Source organism: Tachypleus tridentatus, chromosome 8, assembly GCF_004210375.1.
Source record: "Tachypleus tridentatus isolate NWPU-2018 chromosome 8, ASM421037v1, whole genome shotgun sequence".
NCBI classification, from domain to species: Eukaryota; Metazoa; Arthropoda; class Merostomata; order Xiphosura; family Limulidae; genus Tachypleus; species Tachypleus tridentatus.
In genome coordinates this window covers 9980125-9996478 of record NC_134832.1, presented here as the reverse complement: position 1 = coordinate 9996478, position 16354 = coordinate 9980125, and the positions used below count along the sequence as shown (strand labels likewise).

At 33.0% G+C, this 16354-nt stretch overlaps 1 protein-coding gene across 7 annotated transcripts in view; it reads right to left on the bottom strand.

Moving 5' to 3' along the window:
- Window positions 1-16354, bottom strand: part of obe (activating signal cointegrator 1 complex subunit obelus) — a 241105-nt gene that overhangs the window by 57583 nt on the left and 167168 nt on the right. For all 7 annotated transcript variants that reach the window (XR_013032327.1, XR_013032326.1, XM_076517566.1 and 4 more), the window contains exon 25: window positions 10307-10452. Coding sequence is in view for 5 of the 7 variants with exons in the window: in XM_076517566.1 (XP_076373681.1) it covers window positions 10307-10452 (146 nt within the window). In the remaining 2 variants the exon portion in view is untranslated. The remainder of the gene's footprint in view (window positions 1-10306; window positions 10453-16354) is intronic.

Genomic DNA, 16354 nt, shown 5'->3' with positions numbered 1-16354 from the left:
AAAATAAGCATAAATTAAAAACAGTGTGGGATCACCTACCCTAGAGCCAAGTGCATAACATTCATCATGGAAGTAAAAATATCAATTCAAATGTAAACTTAAACAATTTATGAATTAAGATATTTTCTGCATATTAGAAGTTGTTAATCTAACTAATTTTTACCACTAATTATTCTACAAAACTAACTTATTCCCTTTGCATTCTGCATTTTTGATAATGGTATTTTACTATTATGGTACGATATACAGTACCTTTTTAACTATTGTGAGATATTATACAGTTTTAACTCTTTTGAGATATTATAATGTTATGAAGTGTTTCTTTTAATATTATGCTATGTTATAGAGTAGTTTTAACCTCACATTTCATGCTGAAATAAATTTTGCAAAATCAAACCTGTCCAGTAAGAGGAAAAAAGTGCATTTAGGCAGTCAAGGGTCGGTGAACTCCTTCATGACTCAATCAAAATGTTAAACTTAAATCATTTCTGAATTAAGCTGTTATATCACCAACATTTTTACTGAAAAACAAACGTCTTTAATAAATGGCACTGTACGTTAAGTAATCAACAACCATTTTTCCAGTTTTGTTATCTAAACATTTCATTTTATACTTTCAGTACATAGACTAATAACAGTATTAGATCATACGTTTGTTGCTAAGTGACACGACATAAAACCCATTGTTCGAATGTAGCATTACCAAAACACCCTGGCTTTTCTAAATATATTAGAAATTGTTAATCTAACTGATTTTTACCAGTAATTATACTATGAATAGAAATCATGAATTCATTTCACAAGTGATTTTAATTCTGACCAACCCACAAAGGAATTTACCAATGTTTAACTGTCTTGACTGCATTTTTCTGCTCCCTTGTTAGTCAATCTTGATTATGCATAATTTCTTATGAAATGTGACATATACTTGCTCCATCCTTTCTGACAGGCTATGAGCTAATGTAGTAATAAAAGCTACTTTAAACTATAATGTATTGTGTAACTACGTTTTCAAAGAAATATAATTTTTGTCTAAACAACTTAAAATTAATTTTATTTGAGATTTTTAATTTCATTTAAAAGAAAAAATATTAGAAAACCAATGTTTTCAAAAGGCTATTCAGTGGTAAAAATTATAAATTAGAATAAATGATAAATCATGACTGGGATTTGGATCATCTTTGAAATCTGGGATGGTCACATTCTCATCCTTTCTCCAGCACTTGTGATCCATTTAAGTAAGTGCAGCTAAGTTACTAGCATTGTTAAATGGTAAACATCATATAAGTGAAGGTTCTGTATTTACGTAAAATCACCATCTTAATTAAATCACTCTTTTCAAAGTGAAGTTCATTTATATTCATTTCAAGCATTTGCACACACTTTGCTTCATTTGGATTGTAGTCGTATATATTCCTTATATTCCATATATATGCTTGTTCATTTGGTAATATATATAGTAATATATTTGGTAATAATCCATAGTGAATACTAGTTTTAATTTTTTCTGGAAGTAGGTGACTAATCTTTTCATGAGTTTGTCATAGATTGGCTGTATGTTTGCATAATTGTGTAGAAATAATGAACTTGCCAAATGTATTCTTTTTGGTTTTAAATAAGTTTCTTAATAATTTACTGGTGTTATTTCCAGATGCTCTTTATGTAATTCACATGCTTCTAGATTTTAAGTTCATTTACGTGTGTTTATTAGGATATTTTCAAGTTGTAAGTAAGGCCTAAAATTTTGAAATTGTAGTAGTCTGAAGAAAGGTTCCATCCAGATACATCTTGGGTTTTTTTTTACAAGCCTTACTGAATTTTAAGAACATAAGATATTGTGTATTTGTTACATTAATTTTAATTATTTTTTCTTTTGAAAGTTTTCAGCTATATAATTAATCATGGATTATAAATTTATGGCAACTATGGAGGGATTTTAAGAACTCTACCAAATTGCCACCTCATCCACAAATTACAAAGCAAAACAGGAATTTGTGTCAGTTAGTAGTACATCACATATATATTTATTTATTTATACATGTGATGAAGAGAATGGAGCTAATTACCATCCCATGAGGGACACTTGACTAAGGAATAAAATCTTCTGAGTAGATGCCCTCAACACTTATTCAGCATTTTCTATTATTTGAGAAGTTAAATAACAAGTGAATAATTCCTTGCAATAGTTCCACTTGCAACACCTGAAACCTTAGGTCAGAATGCCAGATAATATTAAAAGATTTCCCCAGTTTGAGATAACATGCAATGGTGCACTCTCCTTTGTTTATACTATCTATCACAGTTAATCTAATTAAGTGATCAATGGTTTGCTGAAATTTTCGGAAACCATTTTTAGGTGATTTTCAATTTCTATCTAACTATGTATTTAATCTAGCACTCATTATAACTCATTCTAAAATTTTGCCTACACAGCTGGTCAGGTTTACTGGTCTGTAGTTTTGTGTTTTATTGACTGTTTTCCTTTCATTTAAGAACATAAGAATGTTTGTCTGCTTCTATAAGACAGGGATGTACCCTGATGTACATAGTGTCACAAGATGTACAAATAATAATGGAATGCCTTTCACAGAAACATAGCTTGTAAGTTATTTCACAAGATTCTTTGTTTTTGATTTGTTTTATTGCTACTTAAAGCTATTTTGTGGTTATTTCATTTGTAACGTAAGTGTCTTGTGTGTGTTTCTGTGTGCATTTTATTTTTTACATTTGTTTCTGTGAGTGGATGGGAAGATAAGTGTAAATATTATTTTATTTTGTTTGATAAAGATATTTGTATAATATAGGTTTTGTAAGTGTTGTTTAAATGCTTCAGCTCTTTACATGAGTGTGTAGGTGGTTTTGTTATCATAACATGTAATATTTTGGGACAATATGAGACCATCTTGGCTGTTCCACACACTCACCTAAATTAACTTAAAATAACAAAAAACCTTTTAGCCACCCATTAACATTCACATACTTACTAAACTATTTATTAAACACATTTAAATTTACTACCTATACTACATCTGAAAGCAACCCATTCCACAGGACAATTACCCTGTTAGAAAAATAAAACTGTCTTAACTGAAGATGATTCCTACCCTGCCAAAATTTATACTTGTGCTCTCTAGCCTTACTGTTAAATGTAATAAAAATAATGCATCAACACTATAATTCCCTTTTTAATCTTAAACAACTCAAACAGATCCCCCTCTCTTTTTTTTCCCCCCAAGAGAAATCAAGAGAGATTTCAACCTCTCCTCATATGATAACACCTCCCCTCCCAGGTACCATTTTAGTAACCCTTCTTCAAACATTTTACAGTAATTCAATGGCTTTCCTAACGTAAGAAAACCCAGTTATAAACACAATATTCCAAATGTGGCCTAACCAGTAACCTGTGCAATGAAATAATAAGTTCTTTAGACTTGTATTCAATATTTCGTTAGATACAACCTGAACAACTATTTGCCTAACCACTAGCAACAGCATAGTGATTGGATGACTTTAAGAGACAGATCAACCATTACACCAAAATCCCTCTCTTTCATGACACTATTAAGGTTGTTTCCATCTAAATTATACTTATAATTTAAATTATGATAACCCATATGCATTATATTGTAATTAAAACCCATCTGCTATTTATTTGCCCAATACACTAAATGATCTCAATTATTTTGTACAGCAACAGCGTCCTCTTTATAACTAGCGACACAAAATACCTCAATATTATGTGGAAAGTAATTCATTGGGTATTCCTTTTACATCATTGATATAAATAAATAAATAAAAAAGTCCTAAGAATGAGCCCTTAGGTACTCTACTTGTGACATAAATCCAATTTGACTAAAATACATTTGTAACAGCCCTCTGCTCTCTTCTATCCAAATTGATAACATAACCTACACACCTATATAGACAATTTTTTACAAGCTTTTAAAGTGGCACCTTGTAAAATATTTCTGAATATCCAGATACACCAAAAATGCCAAACGATATGTAAGACAAGATTTTCCCTTATGCAATCATATTAACTATCCAACAAAATTTTAAACTTTGTTAAATGACTTTGCAAAACATCTTTTAGCAGACTTACTAAAACTTTTCCCACAACTGGTTGAAGACTAAAGGGTCTGTAATTACTAGGACAATTTTGTATTACCTCCCTTGAAAACAGGAGTTACATTAGCCAACTTCCAATCCTATGGAACCTGGTCACTATTCAACAACTGACAAAAAACAGAAGTGTTTCATATATCCAATTTTTAACCTCCTTCAAAATTCTTTGAGAAGTATCACATGGCCCAGGAGACTTACTATTTTTTAAACTTCCCAATTTTTTTTAAACATTTCAAAATTATTGCAGTCATCTTATTTGATCTCATTTCCATTTATCAACTGTTCAAGATGTAGAATATTGCTTAAATATTTATTAGTATAAATCAAAGAAAAAGCAAAATGTAATACCCCAACCATCTCGTTATCATCAGATACCACCTTTCCTTTATCATCCCTCAAGTGTCCTACCTCCATTAAAGAAATCCTTATTGTTAATTTTTTTACATTACCAGCCATCATTTTATCATACATCCTCTTTATGTCCTAATTTTCTGTTTCACTGACATTCTTGATATTCTATAATCTTCTAAGACTCCTGTAACATCAGTTTATTTAAATTTCTTATACTTATACCTCTTTAACTCAATGTGAACGAACCTGATTTTTTACTTAGAGCTACCATTTTCTTTCTGTAAGGAACATGTTTACCTTGAATATTTAAAAATCTACCTTTAAAAAGTTTCCACATCTGGTGAGTCTCTCCAAATAACTCAGCTGTCCAAATCTTTTTGCATCCCTTCGAAATTTCCATTTTTGATATTTGTAATCAAAATGCCATTATTCCTGATCTCCACATGTAGCAAAATGTTAAACCTAATGGTGCAATAATTACTTGCAATCAAATGCTTCTCAATTTCTACTTACTTGATCATTTCTGTATTTGAAGTTAACAATAAATCTAAGATAGCATTGTTTCCAGTAGGTTTCTTGACTAATTGATGAAGAAAGCTATCTTAAACAGTTTCCATCTGCATTTCATGATCAACATGCATGAAATTAAATTTTCCCATAATTATGATTTCATTAACAGTTGAAATGTTTTTCACTAATTTCATCAATATCATTTAGTGGTCTGTAACAAATTCACATTAAAAGCCTTTTTCATTCATATCCACCAATAGAAATACAAATGGATTCAGTGTCCTTGCTACTATGTTTAACATCCTGAACTTCAACAGGATGTAACTCGCATTTTACATATAAAGCCATTCCTTCCCTTTTTATACTTTATCCCTATTAAATAGCCTGTAACCTTGTATTTCTAAGGCACTTCTGTCATAAAAATCATCTACGTTTAACCATGTTGCAGTTATTTCCATCACATAAAAAATCTTCCATTCCCACTAATGTTTTAGTCATCTATTTTATTTCTTATACTTCTAGCATTACAGTAATAAAAATTAAACTTATCCTCATAAATAAATTTATACTCATTTCATATGCTAAACATTTCTCTGCCTCTAATTCTTTTTGCATTTAGTTTTTCCTAGCCCAATGTTAATAGCTTCAGCAAACAAGCCAGCCCCTACCTTATTTAAATGTAAATCATCCATTCAAAAAATCTCCTTTCCCCACTGAACTGATCTTACAAGTCCAACCAGTCTATCTGCTCATCCTCACATACTAGCCTAAGCCTAGTCCTGGTGACCTACTCATAACTTCATCTCCACAGTTAATTCTGAGCAGTATCCCTGATAATATTAAGTTAGTTTTTTTTAAATGTCTTTATCAACATGAATGTGAGGAAAGTTTTGTGATTATGTGTATAAGATGTTTCCAGATGTGTTGTTGATTATCCTGTTTAGTTAGTTTAGCACAGAAGGTGTCCAAGTTTTCTTGTTTTACTCATTTAATTTCATTCCATATTTTATTTTTGAGTGAGTTGATCAGTGTTTAATGTTTGGGTTTCTTATGTTTATGTACAATCTACATTGTGCATATGAAATTATTGTGAGGCACTAGTTGTAACAGATTTTGGAAGCAGTTTGTCCACTAGATTTGTGTATTTTAGCCAGTCTGCTTTGCTGTAATATAATTTTAATTATGAACTAATATATTAGGATGGGGAGAAAGCTGTAGATACACCATACTGGAAAATGATCACTATCAATATCTCATTAAACTTGAAAGTTTGAGTATTTCCAACTTAGTTCTTTTGAAGTAATACACAGATCATTTAATAGTACTGAATCTGTATTATTAAGGAAATTTAACAGTAAAACATCATTTCATGTAGTAGTATTAAATCCTAATCTTTATCTTAATGTGTAATATGAGATTTCTACATTCCTTGTACAATGTTTATAAAATGAGTATATAAAGTTCTTAATAAAGAGCAACAGATACGAACCACAGCATAACATCAGCAGCTTTGCACTAATTTGTTGTGGCAAAAGTCACACAATGAAGTTTAATGTTGATGTTTAATGTCCCACATTATTTAAGCAATCTTAACCAACTGTTGAGCACCCAAGATATCTTAATTATATACATATATTATAATTAGGATCTCAATAATACAAACCATATCAGAATCTATTTACTGATCATATGCATGTTTAACTCTCTCAATACAGGCTCATTAATTTGACTGATCATGTGACCTTTATGTACCCATTTAAAGTCTGTATAGATTTAATGTCTAACTTTCAATGTGCTTTGCACAAAACTTTGCAATCTTTCAGTTAACATAAGTTTTTCACATACAAAAAAAATCATTTTTCTTAGTGAAGTATTTTTGATAAGCTGAAATAAAGATTTGTCCATGAATATATTGGGTATTTGTTTTAAACAGTTTGTGTGAAAAGTAATTTTTGTGTGATCATTAAAAATACTTCTCATCTCAAAAATCTTTTTCACCCTAATTAGTTTTAAGCTTGTAACAGTACACATCTACTTATAATAAAATGTTATTGTTTTATTGCCAACTTAGACCTTTGAACCATGTCTAAATACTGTTTAAGCCATTATAAGTTGTAAATTATTAGGGACATGTTCAGCTTGCATTATGCTATTGAATTACAATTCTTAAATGCTGCTGGCATGCACATTTCATTAAAATTTTTATTATATTACTATTTACTTTACCTAATTTAATCTTAGCTAACCTAAAAAAGATCCCTATTTTTACGTTTTAGTTACTTTTATAACAATAAAGAAAGAAACAATAAACAACATGAAAAACAAGAAATAAATAACTTAACCAATCTGTTTTTTTATTTCAAATGTCAATTATACTCAAGCCAATACATTTTCAATACATTTTATTGAATTAAATACTGTATCAAAGAAAATAGACCAATAACATTCAAAAGGCAGTCAAAATTCCCCAAACTCAAAATGTTTCTGACTTTCTAACTATGCGACAAGAGCTGTTACAAGTTCATCCAAACTACAGAAAAGAAGCTTGTACTCTGAGTGAAGCTGATGTTTATCTGTTCAGAAAACATTTTTGCCACCTCCATTGTAAACTACTGATACCAAAGGGCAAGCTGATTTATGATAAGTTCATTGATGTTAGTATTATCTTTTTAATATCACTGTAATCAGTTTAGTGTAGATATGATGTATTCTATTTCCATGTGTGGGATGATATTATGACCCAATTGTGTTCTATGTGTAGGTGAACATTTATGATGCAAATATCAACAGGCTTAGTCAAGTGACATGACCATGTTTAAAAGAATCTTCCAACCATTCTTTTAATAAGACATAAGAACCTGAGATATCAGTATCTTGAATGAGGACACCTCATCCTGTTATCTGCTTTGCCACAGTTAATTTCATTGTGGCTTTACACTATGTAATTTGGTCACCAAATAAGGTGCTGTGTATATGCTTGTAATAACTAAGATTATAATGCTGTATTCTACTTTTTTTTTGATGTGGTTTATGGTTACTTAATATTGTGTTTTGTTTTGTGTAGATCCTGCAAGTTTTTGTTTGTTTTTTTTTCTTTTCTTTTCTTCAAATCACTAGCATAAAGCCATAAATATCCATGTCTTGTGTGGCATGAATATCCAAAGTTTGTTTACCTACATTATGAGTGATATTAACATACCTGTTTTCACGGAGATTACAAACAGGTTGTTCTTCATTCACATTAGTACTTTTACTTGCAGTACTAGTTTTTAACAACATTTTTATCACTACAAGGATTATTTACAAGAATCATAAATTTTACATATTTACTATAAAGAACTGAGAACCATAAATGTTTTATGAATAGTTGACCTATCAACTCAGAATGAACAATCACAGAGACAAACTAGATTATTCAGCAGTGGACTAGCAGCAGCTGCAATAAGCTGGGTCACCAAATTAAAAACCAACAGCCACTTAGACAAACTATGCCTACCATTTGAGAACAAGCAGCAGCTAAGAATAGCTGAGCCAACAAGCTAAGAACCAGCAGTAGCTGAGAAAAGCTTGGAAAAACCAACTAAAAATCAACAGCAGCTGAGATGAGCTGAACCAACTAGCTAAAAACCAGCAGCAACTGAGAAAAGCTACGCTGGCCTACAACAAACTGGCAACAACTGGTACAGTCTAGGCAAACCAGAAGCAGCTGAAAGGGCTGGACCAATCAGTAACAGCTGTGGATGAGCTATGCTAACCATTAAGACCATATCTCAAAACACAACATCTGCTGCTCCCTAGGTAGTGATGATTTCTCCAGTGAGGTACAGTTTCAGTGGCAAATTGTGTGAGAGAGTTTATTCTAATGCACACAATAAAAATGTCATAAAAGTGGAAAGTTGAGTTTTTGTACTGAAATGGCATATAGATTAAGGTGGTGAGCAATATTGTGCCCTTTATGAAATACAACCAGTTTCCAGCAGTTCAGCACTGATAGCTAACATTTTCAGATTAATGGCCTACATAGTATGTGGACCAACTAGCTAAAAACCAGCAGCAACTGAGAAAAGCTTCGCTGGCCTACAACAAACTGGCAACAACTGGTACAGTCTAGGCAAACCAGAAGCAGCTGAAAGGGCTGGACCAATCAGTAACAGCTGTGGATGAGCTATGCTAACCATTAAGACCATATCTCAAAACACAACATCTGCTGCTCCCTAGGTAGTGATGATTTCTCCAGTGAGGTACAGTTTCAGTGGCAAATTGTGTGAGAGAGTTTATTCTAATGCACACAATAAAAATGTCATAAAAGTGGAAAGTTGAGTTTTTGTACTGAAATGGCATATAGATTAAGGTGGTGAGCAATATTGTGCCCTTTATGAAATACAACCAGTTTCCAGCAGTTCAGCACTGATAGCTAACATTTTCAGATTAATGGCCTACATAGTATGTGGACTGGTAAATTTTCAGTACTTATCTGTATGACTACAATAAACACGTCTATAACAAATAGTAAACCTAATAAGTCTGTCAAAATTAAAGATGAATAATTTCACTGGTTTCCTCATATCATCACACTGACAATTAACACTTAAATATTTCAAAAAATAATTTATCTTTTTCACTAATTTTGAATACTTTTTTAAAAGGATTAAATTATAATCAAATTCATATTAACAAAATCATCTACTTTTATAGTTAGTTGATCACTTACACTATATCCCAGATGCATTAAGTCACTTTTAATAATTTCTGTTTTTTAGATGTCTTTCATTTTTAGTACCCAAACATTAATTTCTTACACTAAAATTTATTTTAATTTTAAAAATTTCTTTGCCTTGATATGTCAATAAATTCAGTGGTGTACAAAAACTCAGGAAACCAAGACTACTTTACAGATTCTTGATATCATGAAATTCAGTAAAAAGCCTTGAACAAAAAAATTAATAATAGGTTCAGTGCTAGAAAGCAAAATTAAAATATTATCACAGAAACGTAAAAGAGCAAGAGGGATGAACCAATCTTGGCCCATGTTAATGTTGGACCAAAAAAGCTAACCTATTAACTACATCAAGAAATTATTAAAAAAAAAAAAATTGAAAATTACATTCTTAATACAAAGCATTTTATTAAAATTCTTGAAATTATTAAAAACTACTGTATAGAAAATAAAGAACCAACAATGTTCTATTCTGTATTAATCAGCTACGTCTTTCAGATTACAAAGTATTTTAGAAAAACTTAACCTGGTCTACAATGAACCAATTCCTAATGATCTTTATATTTGTAAAACATACAAGAAAATATGAAGAATTATGTATACCTGGTCTATCCTGAGCCAATCAGCTAAATCTCTGGCATTGGCAAGTGCAGTGGAAAGGCCAATGATTCGCAATACTTTGTCCATATGCACACATATAAAATTGGTTCGGGAAACTATTACCTCTAACACAGGTCCTCGATCTTCTCCTGTAATAATTACTTACATTGTTTAACAAAGCCACAATGGAAATAATATTCATAGTAATGTGAAGAACTCTTCAATTAAACAGTATTTTAAAAACTGCTGTAACTATAAGAACAGCTTTCCCTTAAAACTGTATTCATAATGTAATATACAATTTCTCCTGAAAACACTATTCATACTGGAATATGCAATCCTCCCTGCAACTTTTATCAGATATTCAAGGATTTCTTTTCCTCTCACTGCAATAATCATTAACAAAAACTGTAAAAAACTTGTTACAAATTTACTAAATTACATACGTAATTTGACTCATTAGTTGTATCATTGTTTTAGGTTGTACAGTTTTCACAGTTTTAATGTGAGATAATGCCATTTGAATACAAAACAATACAAATACTTCTTATCACTTTAGAATTTAGTTTTTACTGTTCATAGGAACATTCCATATGAAATATCCAGCAGGTTTAAACTTGACCAACATTCATATGATACTTTATTTTCCAACTGAAGTAATAATAAGCAATTAAAAACAGCAAAACCTATTAATTATATGTGACCTCACCTTTCAAAATGATGTCACTGTAATCTTAGTTCAACGAGGTATTTTAATATCTGCTAACAACACTATAGGTAAACATCAATTTATAACTATTAAAGATAAATGGTTGTTTGGTTGGTTGGCATTTATTGGTGCAAAGCTAGTAGGCTGTTTGATCCAAACACCCAGCAAAAAATAAAATAAAAAAATACCTTATAAAATGTAAAAATGAATCAACATAAAACTAAATAAAGTTTAAACAGCTGGTAAAAACTGGAGTTAAAAAGGCCAATGGTCTTTAAAAATTTAAAAACTTTAATAAATTGGACAGTGTCACCATCACCAATAACACTGTCTAATGTTATGGACAAACCTTGGAACAGAACATGCTGAAAATGGTGCTGTTGTTGTGAATCATCATGATGAGAAGAAAGTAAAATGTGGCTTATTGTGATCTGAGTGTTACACAAACTACACAATGGTGCATCCGTTCCAGATAAAAGAAAACAATTAGTTAAAATACTGTGACCAATGTGTAGTCTAGTTAGATCAGCTTCCTCTTTCAGATCCTTATGGAAGCAAGATGGCCAAAGTCTAATATAGGGTTTTATATGGAAAAGGTTGTTTTTGCTTTACTCACTCCAAGTCAACTGCCAACTGGGGCCGAGCCAAACCTTGAACACAGGAACATAGTCCATGTATGGAACAGGTACAGCAGTGACAGAACCAGAGCAGATGGACTTAGCTGTGGTGTCAGTAAGCTCATTCCTGTGAATACCAACACAGCCTGGTATCCACTAAAGCTGAATAAAATTAGATGGTAAAGAGAAATTGGCCAACTGTTTTTAAATATGAATGAGAACAGGGTAAGAACTAATCTGAAGTGATTCCAGGGCCAAAAGAGAGCTAAGCAAGTGGATATAAATAGTACAGTTTGTGTACTGCATAGTTTCTATGTTATCCAGGGCAAAAAATGGAGTACAATTCGACAGTGAATACAAAATTTCTGTACGTAACAATCAAACCACAAAAATCCATGGCAGAGCCAATCACCTGATTTTGAATCATCTGTATAAATGGGAATGGAAAGATGATTTGAAAAATGTTTGGCAAATAGAAAATGGTACTTCCAATAGGGAGTACCTGCCTTCTTCTTATGACTCAGAGAGAGGTCATGTTCAGGGATGGTAATAAGCCATGGTCAGATTGGCTGACCAGTGGATACAGCAATTTCATTCAAGGTCAGCACCAATTCATCCAACTGCGCATAGATACAAAGATTTAAAGAAATAATGGCAGACTTCCTATTCTGAAAAAGCATGGCACAATGAGAAAGGAAAACACAACCTCAGGTAGGATGCTGTGTTAATGATCAGAGTTTTGAAGACAGTTTATAAAGACAGTTGCAAATGGGAAGAGGTTTGGAGGAAGTTCATGAAACTCAGTGTAAAAAACCTGGACTGGAGAAGTGTGGAAAGTTCCTGTGCAGAGCCAAAGCCCCTGATGGTGAACAGGGTCCAACATCTTCAAGACCAAGGTCCTGGCAGAGCCATAAACCAGAGACCCATAGTTCAGTTTCAATTGAATAAGGGCATGATACATCTTTAGCACTGAAAATCAATCTGCTCCTTAAAAGGTGGAAGAGAGGACACGAAGGGTGTTCTATGCTCTTGTACACTTGATGTGTGGATGAAAATCAGGTTACAGTCAAATATTAGCTTCAAGAACTTTGCCTCAGGGATCACAGGAAGCACAACTTCTTTGAGATGGAGCTCGGGATTGGGGTGAATACCTCGTTGTTGGCAGAAGTGCATGCAAATGGTTTTAGAGTGAGAAATGGTAAAACTGTTTGCTGTTGTACACTTCAGTAAAGGACTGAGGACAGTCTGTAGCTCAATAACTGACATGAGACATGGAAGTCGTCAACATAGAGATCATTTGCAACTGTAAGGGGAGTTGTCCATTGATGGTATTAATTTTTATGATGAAAAGTGTGACACTCAAAACACAACTCTGAGGGACTCCAAGTTCCTGTGTGAAGGAACGGGAACCTGTCAAAACCACATGAACCTGGAACCGCCTGTCCATTAAACAATATTTAATAAAAATGGGCAAATGGCCACAAAATACAGAAACAAGATATTGTTGTTTGAGAAAGGCTTCCCTGATTGATGTTTCCAGTCGAATCAGGTGGTCCATGATGGAGCACTGTCTTTGGAACCCACACTATGTGGGTGAAAGGAGGCTGTATGATTTGAAAAACTAAACAAGATGAGCATTAACCATCCTTTCTCAGATCTAACAGAGACACCTTGTCAAAGCAACTGGATGATAGTTTGTAGGAATTTTGGGATACTTCCCAGACTCAGAGAAAGGGAAGACTAGAGCATGATTCAACCATCAGGTAAAACATTCTCCTGCCAGATCCAGTTAAATACAGCCAGAGGAATAGCAAGAGAGGCAGGAGAGAGATGGCACAACATCTCATAGTGAATATCATAAGGTCCAACTGGAGTACTACCAGACCAATGAAGAGCAAGCTTAAGTTCCACCAGAATAAAGGTACAAATATACTAATAGAGACAATCTGCCTGAAAGGAAAGAGGCAATAACTCTGCCTGAGTCTTGATGGCTAAGAAGGTGAGGGATAAAGCAAAAGTGATAGATGTACAAGAAAAGATTTCACCTAGAGTATCGGTGGTGTTATGGACAACAGCAACTTCCTGGCCATTGAAGTATACTGCCCACTGACCTTCAGAATCTTGTCCCATATGACTTTAGAACTGATGGTAGAAGAGATGCTAGTTGAGAACTTAATCCAAGATTCCTTCTGGCTCTAACGTCTTACCTGCTGAGCATGTGCACAGGCACACTGGAATGTGAAAAGTTTTGAAAGTGTGGGATACCCATGAAAGGTATCCCAAGCACGTTTTTGAGCCTTCTGTGTCATGTGGCAGGCAGGATTTCACCATGGTCACCATGAACGAGAATATCATGAAAAATGAGCCTAGATTTTAGAAACAGATTGAGCAGCTGGCTGGATTATACAGTCAGTTAGTGCGGCCACACAATCGTCTATTGATGGCTTACAGGCAGTGGCAGAATCAAGTTCTGAGAGAGCAGTGAAAGAAGACTGGTTGGCTTGGTCCAGGTTCCATCTAGGGAAGCAGGTTGAATGGTACTGACCATGACCAGTCTCTTTCTAAATGATAGGAAAATGACCACTGCCCCATGAGTCACTGTCAACCTTCCACAAAAAGTGAGGAAAAGTGAAGGGGAGCAGAGAGAGAGATTAATAGCAGTAAAAGATTGACTAGATGCATAAAATAAGTATAAACACCAGTATTGAAGAGAGAAAGTTTGCAATCTGAGGACATATGCTCTACATAGCAATCCTTCCCATCAAAATCAGCATCTTTCCAGAGAGGATTATGTTTATTAAAGTCCCCCATGATTAAAAATAAAGACAGCAACTGTTCAATAAGAGCATCAAGGCCAAACTGATCATAGGTCTTTCCAGGAGAAAGATAGACAGTGATGGTACGACCCAAGAAAACTGTGGAAGAGAGTGCAGCAGCATACATCCAAGGTGGATTATAATTTGAGCCTCGGGGTAAATGTTTTAAACCTTTTTCCAATGCAATACCTCTTTTCCACCCACCTAGGGCATAAATAAAAGTAAGATGGATGAAAGCCACTTCAATTAACACAATGAGGGTCCATTTTGCACTCACAGGCATCACAGTCCTTGCCACTGCAACGAACACATGTCAAGGAACCACTACATGATGTTTTTTTCAGTGACCAAACCACTGACACTGGAAACATCAAAATTAGGACATTGGTCAGCATCATAATTCCATCTTTGTGAGTGGAGATATGTGTCACTGCAGAAACTCCTTAGGTGGAGAAACCAGAGAGAATCTCTCTAACTGGGGAATTTTCTTCAAATCTCTCTCAACAATTACTCCTCGTGATAAATTCAAAGTAGCATGGGGAGTAACCTAAATGGGTATATCCCCAATGGCCTTTGAATACAAAAGAAGTTCAGTGTGTTTTGGAGTGTATGTTTCCACCGAGATGTTTTCAGAACATAGATTTCTGACTGACTTAGGACAGCCAGCAAGCCTATTTAGCCCCTTCTGAATAAAAAAGGGAGATATTTGTCCTAAAGATGTGTCTGAAAATGAGGTACAGGTGTTGAAGGGATGCACCACAGGTTTATATGGACAAATATAAACTGAACCACTGACACTGGTTGCCATTTAAGGTAATTATTTTGATTTTTACAAATTTTACAAACTGATATGCACATGTGCACTGAACACTTAAAAAGTGCTTATTGTTACAGATATGGCTAAGAAGCATTTACAGTTTGATAAAACTTCCTTTATAAAAAATATTCATATAAAGTATTAATACTAAATAGAGATCCACACATAATAGTCCAACCTTTCTGATAAGTATATTTTAAATAGTTAAGTATGTTCTTAGAAAACAGTAAATATGAAAAAATGAGAGCAAAAGACATGCTCAACACTTCTTTGGCACAAAGTCCATTACAGAAATGTATTTGAATCATGAAAATAAAAGGCTTTTTAAAAAGCATTACACTGAAATGTTAAGTGTTACACAAATAAAGTATCCCACTTCTATACTCACTAAACCTAACTAAGCTCATGTCACTTATGGTCACAGGAACTTCAAAGAAATTTACAGATGTGACATGTCTCTAGGTGTTATAAACTTTCCACTGCAATTCCTTGATTAAACCTACAAAAGCTGTTCAAACCACTTTATTCTATATTGATGTAAATAGATTATAATTTATTCTATGAAATTGCTGTTAGCAATAGCTCTATCTATTTTCAAAGCTTAATTTCTTTAGTTACCATTCAGATCACATGCAGTAATATCATTAAAGTGTGGCAACAAAGTGCTTTACTTAAATCAACCACTAACAGCATAATCATATGAAAAACATGACATGGATCATTGTATTTTCACAGGAAAATACTTTTTTTTTTGTTAGGAAATATCTATATTTTTTTGGAAGTACACAAATTTCTTGAGCTGCAGTCAAGAAATGAAAAGTAGAAATGTTTTTGTGCAAAATATGCTAAATATGTATTCCATAATGACAACATATAAATTCTGAAATATTTGGAGTTAGAACTTTATTTAAGTTTGGGCTATAAACTTTACACCAATTTTACAAATTGATATGCAGATGTGCACACAACACTTAAAAAATGCTCATTGGCTCAGATATGGTTAAGAAGCATTTACAGTTTGATAAAACTTCCTTTATAAAAAATATTCATATACAATATTAATACTAAATAGAGATTCACACATAATAGTCC